Here is a 16,590-nt window from a genome sequence, read left to right as displayed (position 1 = left end):
GGGCGCCTATAGTGCCAGCTACTTGGGAGGCTGAGGCAAGAGGATCGCTTGAGCCCAAGAGTTTGAGGTTGCTGTGAGCTATGATGCTACGGCACTCAACCCCAGGGCAACAAAGTGAGACTCTGTCTCGGAAAAAAAAAATGTATTTATTTTTACAAAATAAATATTTCTGACTACCAGTTTTATTTTCTGCCTCATATCATACACTGTATTAGTATTGGTAATACTTATTAATAAAAATACCCACAAGCCAGATGTAGTTACAAATCTTAGAAATGTAATCTATAGTGAAATTCTTGCCTTACACATAGGCTAGTATTCTGCTGAATTGAAATTAGCTTTTTTAGAAGCATCATTTTGGATAGAAAGGGCAGTTGTATAAGATGGAAGGAGAAAATGCATTTAGGCAGCCCTTCCTTTGCAAGGTTCCAGTATGCATACATTTCAGGTATCATGGTTTACTTAACACCAATTTCTCAAAAATACAGTTCATAATTCAGTTATGTGTACCGTGTACAATAACTATGTACAATTTAAAACTTTTCTGTTAGTTTTTTCAGCCCTCAGGATACTGTGCAAATAAATGTGCCTAATGATCAGCTGCTAATCATGCTACTTCTTTCAAAGGCTGTCAGTAATTGCTTGGTTACTGCACATTTGATATTTAGTTAATGTACAGACAAAAAAGGGCATTGTTATGTCACTTCCTTGTCTCTCAGTAATAAAGTTTTAACTTTTTTGTAAGAATGGAATCAAAAGAGGGAGTTAGTCAACAAAGACAGAAGTGAAACAAAGAAATGAAAACGATAATATTTGAAGTAAAAGTCAAATCAAACATAAATGGAGTTAATAGATGAAATAGCTGTCTGTGGAGATGTTAACGCTGCCATCATTGAAGAAATTCTAGATGTACAAACAGAAGAATTTAGTGAAAGTGAACTTGTCAACATAAGAGTATATCTGTTTACTACCGCATAGAAAAGATGCTTACTGTCTGGGAGAGGTGGCTCATGCCTTTAATCCTAGCACTCTGGGAGGCCAAGGCAGATAGATCACTTGAGCTAGAGAGTTCAAGACCAGCCTGAGCAAGAGTGAGACCCCATCTCTACTAAAAATAGAAAAACTAGCTGGGCATTGTGGCAGGGATCTGTAGTCCTAGCTACTCGGAGGCTAAGGCAAGTGAATCTCTTGAGCCCAAGAGTTTGAGGTTGCTGTGAGCTATGACGGCACAACACCTACTCAGGGTGATAAGAGTGAGACTATGCCACAAGAATAGAATAGAGTAGAATAAAATAGAATAATAAAATACAATATAAATAAAATAAAGTAAAAATTTGCATTTAGAAACTGTTGCGGTGGCTACAGAGAAAAGGCAACGTTAATTAAAAAGATACTTAAATAGTCTAAAGCAGTGGTTCTCACATAGGGGCAATTTTATACAAACTCATCCTTCGCACTCCTGCATTTAGCAACATCTGGAGTCATTTTTACCTGTCACAAGCAGGGAGAGTGCTACTGGCATCTAGTGAGGAGTGGTCAGGGTACTGTTAAAACATCCTATAATGCGTAGCCACAACAAAGAACTTTCTAGTCAAAATGTCAGTAGTGGTTGAGAAACCTTGATCTAAAGAATGATTGACAGAGGGTCTACACGTTTTGAATTACATATGGAACAGCACAGTATTGTGAATTTATAGTTGAGAAACATTGATCTAAAGAATGATTGACAGAGTCTACACATCTTGAATTACATATGGAATAGCACAATATTGTGAATTTACACTAGAAAAAATTTATTTCTTTACTGTGAAAGATTTTAAGAATAAGTGTTTACTAGTGCCAGGACTAAGTGGTAAGCGTTCATTTGAACAATTTAAAATGTATTCGTTAAATGGCTACCATAATACAAGAGGAACCAGAGATTGGATGATTTGTTCAAGGTCACACATCTACAAACTGCTAAAGTCAAAAGTTCAATTCATGTCCCTAGAGCTCCAAAGTTCATACTCTATCCATCACATTCACATCGTTTTCTAGTTAGAAAAGTGGTGGATTTGGGGGATAACAAATGACATAGGACCAAAAGATCAAAACAAATACAGGCAGGCCTTGCTTGGCATAGCAGTGCAGGACAGTGAAAACAACTGTGCAAGCCAAAACCACACAAAACAGTTTTAATAATCAATGAGGGAAGTGTCCTCTGACATTAAAAATGGTCAGTTTTAAAATGTATAAGGAAATGAAAATAATAGCAAAGCTAGTATTTTATTATACTTTAAAACAAAAAGCGTTGAGGATCAAGTGTTTGTTAAACTTAGCAATGAGTAGTTTAAATACTGCTTGCCTTCTCATATAACTTATGAGATATTAAGTGAGCATCCTTTCTTTTCCATTTCTTTCTTTCTTTCCTTTTTTTTTTTTGAGACACAGTCTCACTCTGTTGTCCCTGGCTAGAGTGCCGTGGCGTCATAGCTTATAGCAACCTCAAACTCTTGGGCTCAAGAGATCCTCTTGCCTCAACCTCTGGAATAGTTGGGATTACAAACACCTGGCACAATGTCTAGCTAGTTTTTCTATTTTTAATAGAGATGGGTCTTACTCTTGCTCAGGCTGGTCTTGAACTCTGTAGCTCAAGTGATCTACCTGCTTCAGCCTCCCAGAGTGCTAGGATTACAGGTGTGAGCCTGCACACCTGGCCTTCTAAATGCAAATATAATAATTTTCAGCTTGCCCCAACTCCCATATCCTTACTGCCTAAAGTCCCTTATTATTGAAAGCCTTTAAAGAGGTGGTAACTGTATCTCCTCTGTAACACTCCTCCCCTTTGGTTTTTTAAAAAGCATTTTATTGAGGAATAATCTACATGGATAACATTTTACTGAAGGATAAACACTAATACCCAAATCTTGATTAAATTTATAGCCCTATGATGCCTTAGGTATGAATCATTTTCATCACTTTGCAAACTTCTCTTATGCCCTTTTCCAGTTAGTAATCTGCCCCTACCCCTAGAAATTACCACTTTCTGACTTCTACCTATCACAGTAGATTTGATTTATCTGTTTTTCAACTTAATATAAATGTAATCACACAATACACACTCTGTGTCTCACACTTGTATTTGCCACTCATTTGGGTGGTTTTGAATATAACAATATCTTTTTTATTTCTGAGTAAGCATTTAATTATACGGATATGTCACACATAATTATCCATTCTCTTATTGGCAAATAATTCGGTTGTTTCTGATTTTTGACTATTATGAATAATGCTACTATGGACCTTTTCCTTTTTTGTTTTTATAGTAAAATACCTGTAACATAAAAGTTGCCATTTTAACCATTTTTAAGTGCACAGTTAGTTCAGTGGCATGAAGTACTTTCACATGTTGTGTAACCATTACTGCTATTACCACTGTTTATTTCCAAAATTTTTCATCACCTCAAACAGAAACTCTGTACCTATTAAGAAATTACTTTTCATCCCTTTCTAGCCCCTGATAAACTCAAATCTATTTTCTGTCTCTTGTGAATTTGTCTATTCTAGATATTTCACATAGGTGGAATTTTGCAATATTTGTTCTTTGAGTGTGGCATGTTTTATTTCATAAAATATTTTCAGTGATTGTTCATGTGACAACATGTATCAGAACTTCATTTCTTTTTATGGTTAATATTCTATTGTATATGTATATACCATACTTTATCTGTTTATTATTTGATGGGCATTTGGGTCATTTTCATACTTTCTTTGCATCACATCGTATTTCCTTTTTTGCTGCAGCCGTGCTGAACTACCATATTCTTTGTTTCATGCTTTTTCTTTCCAGTGTTTTTGAATACATGCTGTTACCTTTCCTGACATGCCTTTCCACTGTCATGCCTGACTGGTGAACTCTGACACATTTTTCTGGGCTTGGTTCAGATGTTAACTTCATAATAAATTGTGCCAAAGCGAACTGTTTTTTCTTCACAATCAGACCTTATTCTTAATAGTTCTCTAAACTCATTGCTGTAGCTACTTATTTACATTATCTGTGTCTTTTCCACTAGGATATGATGCTTACCTTAATATACTTAATACTTAGCCCATCATTATAATAATAAAGTTTATCTTTTATCACCTTCTGAATCCTAGGCCTAGGGTAGCTTCATTTTATTCATTGTCTTTGACTATCAGGTAGAACTGCAGCGTAGGTACGGTATTGTTAAAGCATGTACTTATAAATGGTAAGTTTCCTTATCATTTTACAGATACGGAAACTGATACTTAGAACGATTTTTATGTAATCTTATTTAAGATTACATACTGTATCAGTACATAAGGTTTATTTGTCTTCACCTGGCTCTAAATTCATTATAGTAAGCCACCTTTTCCTAAAATATACTTAATAAATGCTTGATGCACTAATAAACAGTGCTGTTGGCTCCTGCCTGTTGTCATTCCAGACCACACATTCTGCATTCTGAGTGTACTTCTGTTTTCTTTCAGCAAACATGTATTAGCACTGCTAAGGACATGAAGCTGTTCCTTTCCCAGCAGCAAGTGTCCTTGTTCCTTTTCCCTCCCTGTGATTGGTTGAACAATTCTTCTCTCTTTCCTGCAGATAGATACCATAGTGAGTGCCTATTTTGAAAGAGGCATCCTATCCTCATTCTGTAACAGATGGCTCAGGGAGGGAAATGTCCTTTCTTTTGCCATTGAGTCTCACTTACTTACATTTTCCTATTAATAATCCTCTATGGATCCAACTGCAATTAGCGTGATAACCCAAATTATTGATTGTTAAGTAGTCCCATTGATTCAGATCGCAATTTCAGTGTCTTTTTTTTTTTTTTTTTTTTGAGACAGAGTTTCATTGTGTTGCCCTCGGTAGAGTGCTATGGCATTATAGCTCACGGCAACCTCAAACTCTTAGGCTTAAGTGATTCTCTTACCTCAGTCTCCCAAGTAGCTGGGACTACTGGTGCCCCACCATAGTGCCTGGCTATTTTTTGTTGTTGCAGTTGTCATTGTTGTTTTAGCTGGCTTGGGTCAGGTTTGAACCTGCCAGCCTCGGTTTTCAGTGGGTTTAGCTTATGATAGAATAGGAAGCATTGAACCATAGCTCTGTTTTATATACTTATTTGTCTGCAGATATTGCTGACATAATTTTTTTGTATGAGAATAAAGATTGAATCTTTATTTTTGTTCCTCTTTGTAAAGAATCAAATACATGTTGACTGTATTAATATTTGAACTATTTTATATTTACATATAATTTTATATTTTAAAATCTGATCATTTTAAGCTGGTGCCTCTTTTCAGTTTTCACATAATTGGTACTTTAAATTTTATCATTTTTATTTTGTGTTTAATTAGGCACAGTTCTTTTTAACTTACTATTAAATCTTTTAAAGCATTTATTAATTTACACACTGTGTAAGTATATTTTAAGAGCCTAGGGGAAGAAGAAAAACAGATACTTAAAATCTAGTTTGGGAAATGACATACTAAAAAGGTAAAATTCTACCAAACAATAAATAAAAGACCATAAGCCAGGGAAACAAGAGCTGCAATCAGATGCTCTTGTCAAATGAAAAGCTTTAGCAGAGACTTGAGTGCTAAAGTTCAGGAACCGAGGCAGTTTGGGTTAGGTAGGGCATACATTCTCTGGTGATAATTAGTTCTTGGTGGTGGTGGGGGTACTAAGGTTTGTAGCCCTAGAAAGGGCCACAATACACATACACGTACATATACACAATACACATACACAGGGCCACAGGTGTATCTGTGTTGTTAAAATTTCGTGGGGCTGAGGGTGGCAGTCTAAAAACACTCCTGGGGTGGGGAATGATAGTAATAAAAGAAAGGTTGAGAAACACTAGTTTAAAGTAGTTAGGGAAGGGTTTTTGTTTTTGTTTTTGTTTTTGAGACAGAGCCTCAAGCTGCCCCTTTGGGTAGAGTGCCAGGGGCATCAAAGCTCACAGCAACCTCCAACTCCTGGGCTCAAGCGAGTCTCCTGCCTCCGCCTCCCAAGTAGCTGGGACCACAGGCGCCCGCCACAATGCCCGGCTATTTTTTGGTTGCAGCCGTCATTGTTGTTTGGTGGGCCCAGGCTGGATTCGAACCCACCACCTTAGGTGTATGTGGCTGGCGCCTTAGCCACTTGAGCCACAGGCGCCGAGCCTTAAGGGAAGGGTTTTAAGCAAGAAATAGAATGGATTAGGCATTGAAGGATAGATAGGCAAATTTTAAGTAAGCAAAAACTGAGGATATTTCTTTTCACTTTCCAATATTTCTTTTTTTTTAAATTTTGCTTTTATTTAATTTATTATTATTATTTTTTTTTTATGGAGACAGAGACTCACGTTGTGTCCTTCAGTAGAATACAATGGAATCACAGCTCACAGCAACCTCCGCCAACCTCTGGATCCCTGGGTCTAAAGTGATTCTCTAGCCTCAGCTTCCAAAGTAGCTGGGACTACAGGTGCCTGCCAGAACGCCCGGCAATTTTTGGTAGAGACGGGGTCTCACTCTGGCTCTCTGGCTCATGCTGGTCTCGAATCTGAGCACAGGTAATCCACCTGCCTTGGCCTCCCACAGCACTGGGACAACAGGCGTGAGCCACCATGCCCGGCCCTAATATTTCTTTTTTAAAAAAAATTCCAATTAATATGAGGGTACTACAAAATTAGGTTACATTGTTTGCATTTGTAAGTTAAAGTCTAAGTTTTAGTTCACACAAACATGGAACACTTCATGAATTTGTGTGTCATCCTTACGCAGGGGCCATGCTAATCTTCTCTGTTATTGTTCTAATTTACCCGCTGCCAAAGTGAGCACAGCTGAGGATATTTTATTGGTAGGAACAGGAGGGAGGCAAATTCAAGGTGGTTTTTGTGAAAAACATACTTTTTTAAATAAATTGAGAGATTGACTGCATAACATGTCTCACATGCTGCATCAGAACATCTGGTTAATATCTTGTAGAGTGAGGAGTAGGAAAATAAAACTTAAACATTTCTTTTTAAATATGTTCGAGTTCAAAGTGTGGTAGATTATGTTTTGTCTTTCTGTGTTAATTCTTACCAATTAGTTTTTTGATTAGAGCTACAGTACCAGTTCACTTCTTCATGCAGTCGTATTAGCAGTACTGTTTAGCAGACTCTTGGTTAGGACTTAGGGCTCTCACACTGTCATTACTCATTGAATTACAGAATCAAAGAATTTTAGAACTGTGGAAGACTGTAGAGATTGCTTAAACACCTCCGTTTAGATATAAATGAGATTAACCTGCATGCAGGAAAGATCCATTAGTATTAGTGGTATAACTGGTCTTACTACCTGGGTCTCCTGACTCCTAGTTCATTGCCTTGCTCACAGTATCACTCTTTCTAAACTGTATGAGGCTTGGTCTGGAAGCAGAAATCTTAAATTTTAAGACCTTACCAGATTGTCACTTCTTGCTCCATTTTCCTAGACTGAAACAAACATAGGACACTGCTTTATTTATTTATTTATTTATTTATTTTTTTGAGACAGAGTCTCAAGCTGCCACCTTGGATAGAGTGCTGTAGTATCACAGCTCACAGCAACCTCAAACTCTTGGGCTCAAGTGATTCTCTTGCCTCAGCCTCCCAAGTAGCTGAGACTACAGCCATCCACCACAGTGTCCAGCTATTTTTTTTGTTGCAGTTGTCTTGGTTGTTTTAACTGGCCCTGGGCACTATTTTAGTAGACAGTTCATTCATCTGTCAGAGATGAATTGAGTGACTAGTGTTTTTTGTTGTTGTTGTTGTTGTTGCTGTTGTTTTGAGACAGAGTCTCAAACTTTGGCCCTGGGTAGAGTGCTGTGGTGTCATAGCTCACAGCAACCTCCAACTCAAGCTCAAGCCATCCTCTTGCCTCCATTTTTTCTATTTTCAGTAGAGACAGGGTCTCACTTTTGCTCAGTCTGGTCTTGAACTTGTGAGCTCAAGCAATCCACCCGCCTCGGCCTCCCAGAGTGCTAGGATTATAGGCGTGAGCTAATGTTCGGTTTTTTTTTGTTGTTGTTGTTGTTTTTTTGAGACAGGAGCCTCAAGCTGTCCCCCTGGGTAGAGTGCCCTGGCATCTCAGCTCACAGCAACCTCCCACTCCTGGGCTCAAGCGAGTCTTCTGCCTCCGCCTCCCAAGTAGCTGGGACCACAGGCACCCACCACAACGCCCAGCTATTTTTTGGTTGCAGCAGTCATTGTTGTTTAGCGGGCCCAGGCTGGATTCGAACCCGCCACCTTGGGTGTACGTGGCTGGCACCTTAGCCACTTGAGCCACAGGCGCCAAGCCATGTTCGTTTTTTAATACTGATAATTCTGTAATCTAACTTTTTACTTGCTATATTGTTTTATCTGAGACCTTGTTTTGTTAAAAATTTTACTATAATTCTGGAAGAAAACTGTATTGATTGTATCATTTGGTTCCTGGTGTCTGTTCTTAATTATTTCTGTGTTTGCCTTGCAGAGCTCTGAGGAACAAGAGTGCAGTGATGAAGCTTCTCAGGAAGATGAGGGGTTTATGGGCATGTCTCCTCTCTTACAAGCCCATCATGCTATGGAAAGAATGGAGGAGTTTGTCTGTAAGGTAAGATTGCAATTTCTTACCATGTTTGTGCTATATTATTTAACCCTTCCTAAACAGAAACCTTTAAAGAGAGTGGGAGTACCTTAGCCTTTGGTTGGCTATGGGGAAAATATGTGGCAAAGTAGGACGGAGGCAGTCTCATGACTTTAACCTGTTCAAGACATAAGACATTTGTTTGCTTGTAATAGCTATAGTAAAATTCTAATCAAACTGGAATATCGAATTGGGAAACAAACCTTCTACTGATACAGGTTAACAGGGTAAATGTCATACTGATAGTTTTGACAGGACAGGATGAAACAAAATTGGACGTGATTGGTGCCTGACCAATCTTGAAGACAATAGTAGAACCTCTGTAAGTTGACCACCCAAGGGACTGTAACAAACTGGTCAATACATGGAGGTGGTCAAAATAAGAAACTAGGCCTACTGTACTAACATGTACATGTCTGGTCTGTGAAAATTAGATCAACTTGAGGTGGTCAGTGTAGGGAGGTGGTTAATTATGGAGGTTCTACTATATTAAAATACCATCCCCAATACCATCCCTTGAATCTGTTCTGTTGTTTGACTGCAATGGCAAACGATCTATTCTTCCTAGGGATTCTGTGGGTAATAAAACTACTCTTGAGATAAAAATTTGCCAGTTTTCCTGCACATCTGCTATTTTCAGTACAGCTGGTATGTTTTCTATCTCTAAGATTTTTCTTCCAATTTGTTGTCTGATTCCCTAGGATCTATTATGGAATTTTTTCCCCCTCAAATGGTAACTAGAATTGAGTTTGTTTGCTTAGAGAAATTTGAGACACTGATAGGTAATCAGATTAATAAGGGTCCTGACAGATATGATCATAGCTAACATAAGTCAGTCAGTGTGTATGTGTATATAAATTCATTTATTAAACATTTCTGGAGAATTCTTGATTATTTAGAGAGAAATTTTTGTGACATTTAGCTTTTCATGGGATTTATGAAACCAAAACATTTTATGCACATGGTCTTAGATCCCAAAAGTTAAATTTGGGTTTTCTTAGATTCATAGTGATGCTGGAAATAATTGGGGTCAGCTAACTTAGAATACTGTACTTTAGATTGAGGGATGAGAAGAGAACATTCTGATGTGAACATAGATATCTCGACATTCCTTCCAAGACCAAGGGCCCAGTAGGGCTGGGGGCGGTGCATAAAACATTTGTGGGTCTGGAGTCCTAGAAATTTTAATCAGTGTTTAAAAATTGGTGAAGAAAAAGCCAAGCAAACAATAGATCCATTCTAATGGTTGCTATTGCAGAAGAATTAGTACAGAGGGATACAAATGATAGATTTTGATTTTCAATAAGCAAATTTGTTGTGAAGAAATTCCTCAAGGTGGAAAATTTAATGTCTGGTTCATTAGGGAATTTTAATAATTTGTAGATCGGGGGTACTGTATCTGACTTAAGTGCCTGTTTGTCTTCCCTTTCTGAACTCAGAGCTAATTTAACAGGTAATGGCAGAATAAATAAGGAGAGGCATTTGTTTGCTGCAAAGTATGATTTACTGAAGAAAAAATGAATGTGGCAAATATCCCTCAGCAGTTTGCTGGAAGAGAATTCTGGAAGAAGCATCCTGTTACACGGTGTTCTCTAGTGCGGCTCTATTGCCTGCAGCAGTGCAACTGAGTGCACTTGAAAACCATCCATGTCTAGTGACATAAGAGTTCTGTTTCTTGGATTAGAAGCATGTAAACAGACAGTTTAAAATGAGGTGTATTGTGACCTTGCTGGTGTACCTTCCTTTTTGGAAAAGATTTTCTTATAGGAATAAGGGAAATAAGATAAGTCTTTAGAGTTTCCAAGTGTGGTCTTGGTCTCTCTTTTTTCTCAGACTTTAGTTTTTGCTATTTTATCAGCATAACCAGGCCATATGGGAATAGAAAGTGTGCCCAGGTAGGTTGTTTTTTTTTTTTTTGAGACGGTATCTCAAGTTGTTGCCCTTGATAGAGAGCCGTGGCGTCACAGCTCTCAGCAACCTCAAACTCTTGGGCTTAAGCAATTCTCTTGCCCAGCCTCCCAAATAGCTGGGACTACAGGCACCCACCACAATGCCTGGCTATTTTTTTGTTGCAGTTGTCATTGTTCTTTAGCTGCCCCAAGCTGGGTTCGAACCTGCCAGCCTCAGTGCATGTGCCTGGCACCGTAACCACTGTGCTATGGGCGCCAAGCCGCCCAGGTAGTTTATTCAAAAATATTATTTTTGTGCATTTTGTGATTTAACATAAACCCAGTGGATCATTGCTAGGATGTTTGATGTAGATTGTGTCTTTGTCAATCTTATAAATAAATACATTTGGCTAAGTTGTGGTCCTATTCTTTTATTCCAGGAAGTAGAGGATGTCTATTTGTATTGGCATTTAGCTGACTGTATGTGGCTTCAAGTTGAGAGTAAAGGTGCGATGTCTTTTGAATGCATCACTAATTGCAGTATAATCAGGACAGTATAGCTCCATGGCTCAATATTTAGATCACTAGAATGTGTGTTTAAAAACAATGGGAAAAATCACTCTGATGTTATATGTGTACATAACTGGTAAGAAACCCAGCAGCATATTCTTTTCTGAATGTATTTATCTTTGTTCGTTCTTCACAAGGTTTCTGTTTCTAGTCCTCATCTTAAACATTGTTATTGTTATTAAATTTTAAGACTTTTTAATTTTGTGAAGGCAAAAAGTAGAAACCAAATAAACACATGTATATGTATAGAGAAAATAAAAAAAAAAGAAGAAACCCAGCATATTCTTTCTGAATATAAAAGGGAGCATCTGAATAGTTGTGTGTGGTAACACAATAGCACTTTTGGTGCACTCACAGGGGTATTGTTTTTACATGGTGAACTGCCTTGAAGATGTAAAGATTGTTTTCTGTTTTCCTGTCCTTCTTAGAAAACAAAGTTTTCTGAAATTGAAACACAGTAGCAACATTTTATAAAGTTAATCTCAATGATGATCTTCCCAAATTCAAATTAGATGCAGAAAATTTGGTATCTTGGTCTCTTTCTATCCATAAAATCCTATGAAAGATCTCATATAGCTACTTTAATAAGTGGTACTGCTATTAGTAGAAGACATTACAAATCTAGATCAGTCTTTTGGCATTATTTCATTTTATTGTATGTTAGGAACAAGCATGGAATGACTAGATTAGCAGCAGTAACTGCAGGAGCCCAAGTATTGAGTTGGAAGGGGGTGGGGAGCAGAGGGAGAGAGATCATTTGGATAGAGTGTTAAGAGGGCTGCATCTGTTCTTAAAGTATTAGTTTCGCTTCCTTCCCTTAGGAGGTGGAGGAGGTGTAAAACAAAGGATCAGTTCTCTTACAAATGTCCACAATGAAGTAAGAGACCAGAGAACAGGAAAGGAATGGGCACATTAACTGATGAGTAAGATAGTCTTTCTGCTTAGTAGAGAGGGAGAGCCAAGTTTCTATGGCTTAGCCCTGTTATTTGTCATAGGACCCCTGGGGAGGCAGGGGTAGAGGTCGTTGTCTGAAGGTGAATCCTGCTGATACATTGTTGGACTCTTGTTTTATAGGGTAATAGACTGGAGAGCCCACATTAATAGGAAGGTAGACCATTTGTCTGGCATTTTTTTTATTGTATCTTTCTGTCTAGTAGAAGCAGGTTAGTTCAGGATTAAGTGATCCCTGTGGTGTCAGCTGTCTAGGTTGAGAGACATTAAAACATGCAGAGTCCAGAGTTTGCTAAACTTTTTTTTTTTTGCAGTTTTTGGCCAGGGCCGGGTTTGAACCTGCCACCTCCAGTATATGAGGCTGGCGCCCTAGTCCTTTGAGCCACAGGCGCGCCACGCTAAACTTTTTTTTTTTTTTTTGAGACAGAGTCTCACTATGTTGCCCTTGGTAGAGCACTGTGACATCATAGCTCACAGCAACCTCAAACTCTTGGGCTTAAACGATTCTCTTGCCTTAGCCTCCCAAGTAGCTGGGACTACAGGTGCCTGCCACAATGCCTGGGTATTCTTTTTGTTGTAGTTGTCATTGTTGTTCAGCTGGCCTGGGTTGGGTTTGAACCTGCCAGCCTCGGTGCATTTGGCTGGTGCCATAACCACTGTGCTACCAGTGCTGAGCCAGTATTTGCCTTTTTAAAAATAAATTATTTCTGGGAGGCGCCTGTGACTCAAGGAGTAGGGCGCCGGCCCCATATGCCGAGGGTGCGGGTTCAAACCCAGCCCTGGCCAAAAAACAACTGCAAAAAATAAAAAATAAATTATTTCCCATTATAAAATAATATGGTAAGAGCTAGTTGTTTGGGATCAGTGTTGCTAAATTGACAGCTAAAATCACAAAGATGTTTGATAATCATGTAGTTCTAAGTACTCAGGAGGCTGAGGCAGGAGGATATCTGGCGCCCATGAATTTGAGTCCAGTGTGGGCAACAAACAAGACCCTGTCTCTAAAAAATTAAAAAAAAAATAACTTTGATAATATTCTTCTTCCAGGTCTGGGAAGGTCGGTGGCGAGTAATCCCTCATGATGTACTACCAGACTGGCTCAAGGATAACGACTTCCTTTTACATGGACACCGGCCTCCAATGCCTTCCTTTCGAGCCTGTTTTAAGAGCATTTTCAGGATACACACAGAGACAGGCAACATCTGGACACATCTCTTAGGTATGTAATATGATACCAGTGGTGTAACGAGTTGATGATTCACTTTATTACTTTTTATTTTCATGTATTTGAGGGTAAGGATAGAACTTTAAAAATGTCTTGAGAGTTGCGTTTTTGTTTTCTGAATTTCTAATTATGAATTTTCTCACTGGTTTATTCTTTGGTTGTCCTAGTTTGTACTGTGATTTAATTACAACTAAGTCATATTTTTTTCTACTAGGTTTTCAGACAGTGTCCTCAGACTGAACCAAAGAAAAATTGCTATACAAAATATGGTACATCTTAATGCCCACTGAGAGTATGGTATTATTTAATTAGAAGTAAGCTGATTTTTCACAATCATTACTTAGAATATTCATAGTTAAATTTCAACTTAACTTGAAGTAGAATGTGGACTGTAGTTCTTTCCCCCATCATGATTGTATGTTAAAGAAAGAATACAGTAGAGAGAGAGAATTGTCTTTTCAGCAGATGGTGCTAAGACAACTGAACCATGTGTAAAAGAGTGAAGTTGGAACCCAGCCTTACCCCGTATACAAAAATGAACTCAAAGTGTATCAGAGACATAAATGTAAGAACTAAAACTATGAAACACTTAGGAGAAAACATAGATATAAATCCATATGCCCTTGTATTAGGTGATAGTTTTTTAAACTTACCACCAAAAGCATAAGCAAGCAAAGAAAAAATAGGTAAATTGGACTTTATCAAAATAAAAAGCATACATATATCAAAGGACATTATCAGGAAAGTGAAAAGAGGCCAGGCATGGGGGCTCACACCTGTAAATCCCAAAGCTTTGGGAGGCTGAACTGGAAGGATAATTTAAGTTCAGGAGTTTCAGACCAGCAATAAGAAATGCCACAAATACAAAAAAAAATATTCGGTGGTGGTATGCATCTCTAGTACCAGCTACTTGGCCGGCTGAGACAGGAGGATCACTGAGCACTGGAGTTAGAGCTTGCAGTGAGCTATGATGACATCACTGCACTCTAGCCTGGGCAACACAGTGAGACTTTGTTTTAAAGGGGGAAAAAATAGAAAATGAAAAGACAACCCATTGAATGGGAGAGGATATTTACAAATCATATTATTTAATAAAGGTCTACTAAATAACTTATAACTCAACAAAAAAGACAGCCCATTTTAAAAAACGTGCAAAATATCTGAGAGAAGACATTACTCCAGAAAAGATCTACAAATGGCCATAAGCTTATGAAAAGATATTTATTATCATTATTCATTTAGGGAGCTGCAACTGAGATGCTTGGAGAAATGCAATGAAATAGCACTTTACATTCACTAGAATGGCTATAATCAAGAGAATGGAAAATAACAAGTCTTGGCAAGAACTTGGAGAAATTGGAATCCTCATATACTACCAGTAGGAGTGCAAAATGGGACAGCTCCTATGGAAAATAGTTTCGCAATTCCTTTAAAACAGTGATTCTCAACCTTCCGAATGTCTCAGTGTATTTACATAGTTAAAAAGGGGTCGCGACCCAGAGATTGAGAACCTCTACTTTAAAAGTTAAGAGTTACCAGACTTGGTGCCTACAGCTCAGTGGCTAGGGTGCCAGGCACATACACTGTTGCTGGTGGGTTCAAACCCAGCTGGGGCTTGCCAAACAACAGTGACAACTACAACCAAAAAGAAAAAACATAGCCAGACATTGTGGTGGGCACCTGTAGTCCCAGCTATTTGGGAGGCTGAGGCAAGAGAATCGCTTGAGCCCAAGAGTTTAAGGTTTGTTGTGAGCTGTGATGCCACAGCACCCTACAGAGGACAATGTAGTGTGAGACTCTGTCTCAAAGAAAAAAAAAAGAGTTACCAGCAGTTCTACTTTTAGGTATATACCCTAAATGATTGAAAAGATGTTCACATAAAAAATGTGTACATAAACATAATTGTTTGCAGGGACATTCATAATAGTTAAAAAGTGGAAATAACCGTGATGTCTACTAACTGATGAATGGATAAACAAAATATGGTATATTTATACTATGGGACTTCATTAAGCCATAAAAGGGGATAAAGTTCTATTGACATGATACAACATGGCGAGCCTTTGAAACCATTTGCTAAGTGAAAAAAATCAGACACAGAAGGTCACATATAAATGGAGCATATGTGTGATTCCATGTACATGAAATGTCCAGAGTAGGCACAGCCATAGCTACAGAAAGTAGATTAGTGGTAGTCTAGAGCTTGGAGGGTGGGGAATATGGGAAGACAACAGGTATAGGACTTCTGATTGGGGTGGTGAAAATGTTTTGGGATTAGATCATAGTGCTGGTCATATTACCTTGTGAATATACTAAATAGTTTCTGGCCTTACTGCATTTAGTTTGCATTTCTTACGTCACATTTGATTTCTATGGTACCTGCAAGTTTCTGTCCGCTAGTATAGTGAGAGTAGAATGGAGAAGCAAATCAAGTTTGTTGCTGATTTCTAATATGAGGGTAATTTTGAAATTAAAAGATAAAACAGAATCTCTTAGCAAATGTGATTTAACTTCTGAATTTCTGTGCCCTCTTTGTGTTATGTGGTCCTTCTATAGGCAACAGGAAAATGGTATCTTACTGTGGAGAAGAATAGTTTAGAAACAGGCAAGGAAATGACCTGAACAGGTGCTTTACTATTATTAACTTTTGAATCTACTTGGGCCAGCTGATGAGGCCTGGAAAAGCAGCATAATGCTCTTTGACAACTGTTGGTGGGGGAAAGTTGTATTTCTTGGCAATGTTTAGCAGTATTGGAATTTATTACAAAAACGAAAGCACAATGGACCTTTGAAGGCTGAGCTATCTATGTTTGTGTCAGAAACTTTATAAATGAAATTTTATGCTAGATGTAGAGGTATAAATAGACTCATTTAGTTTTCTAAGATGTAGTAGCCCTGTCTTGTTTCTTTTTGGATTATGCTTTTACATGAATAAAGTACAATATTCTGTATATTCAGTTTATGAAGCTGAAGTATGTATGATACCAACAGTGTTAGTTTATCTAAAACTTTTAGATAAAGCTTCAGTCATTTGAAAAATTTTTCTCATGAAACTTTTGATTCAGGTATCACTGCAGCTGTGAACGATTGAAGACAGAATCAACACTGTCTCTTTGAAAGGATGCTATTTTATCTATTTCTTGTGTTCTTCCTAGGTTGTGTCTTTTTCCTGTGCCTGGGGATCTTTTATATGTTTCGCCCAAACATCTCTTTTGTGGCCCCTCTGCAAGAGAAGGTGGTCTTTGGATTATTTTTCTTAGGAGCCATTCTCTGCCTTTCTTTTTCATGGCTCTTCCACACAGTCTACTGCCACTCAGAAGG

General features: G+C 38.1%; 1 protein-coding gene and 1 non-coding gene across 2 annotated transcripts in view; one reads left to right on the top strand and one right to left on the bottom strand.

Moving 5' to 3' along the window:
- ADIPOR2 (adiponectin receptor 2) overlaps positions 1-16,590 on the top strand; it is a 66,650-nt gene that overhangs the window by 42,042 nt on the left and 8,018 nt on the right. The window contains exons 3-5 of the mRNA XM_003795472.2: positions 8,482-8,601; positions 13,092-13,263; positions 16,425-16,590. Of these exons, the coding sequence (XP_003795520.1) occupies positions 8,482-8,601; positions 13,092-13,263; positions 16,425-16,590 (458 nt within the window). The remainder of the gene's footprint in view (positions 1-8,481; positions 8,602-13,091; positions 13,264-16,424) is intronic.
- On the bottom strand, positions 6,724-6,828 carry LOC111727071. The gene has a single exon (XR_002774703.1). It is a non-coding gene; the product is annotated as a U6 spliceosomal RNA (small nuclear RNA).

This window comes from Otolemur garnettii, unplaced genomic scaffold (genome assembly GCF_000181295.1).
Source record: "Otolemur garnettii isolate 467f Iridium unplaced genomic scaffold, OtoGar3 scaffold00092, whole genome shotgun sequence".
Classification (NCBI taxonomy): domain Eukaryota; kingdom Metazoa; phylum Chordata; class Mammalia; order Primates; family Galagidae; genus Otolemur; species Otolemur garnettii.
The sequence above is the reverse complement of the archived record's forward strand: the minus strand, read 5'-3'. Positions and strand labels throughout refer to the sequence as shown.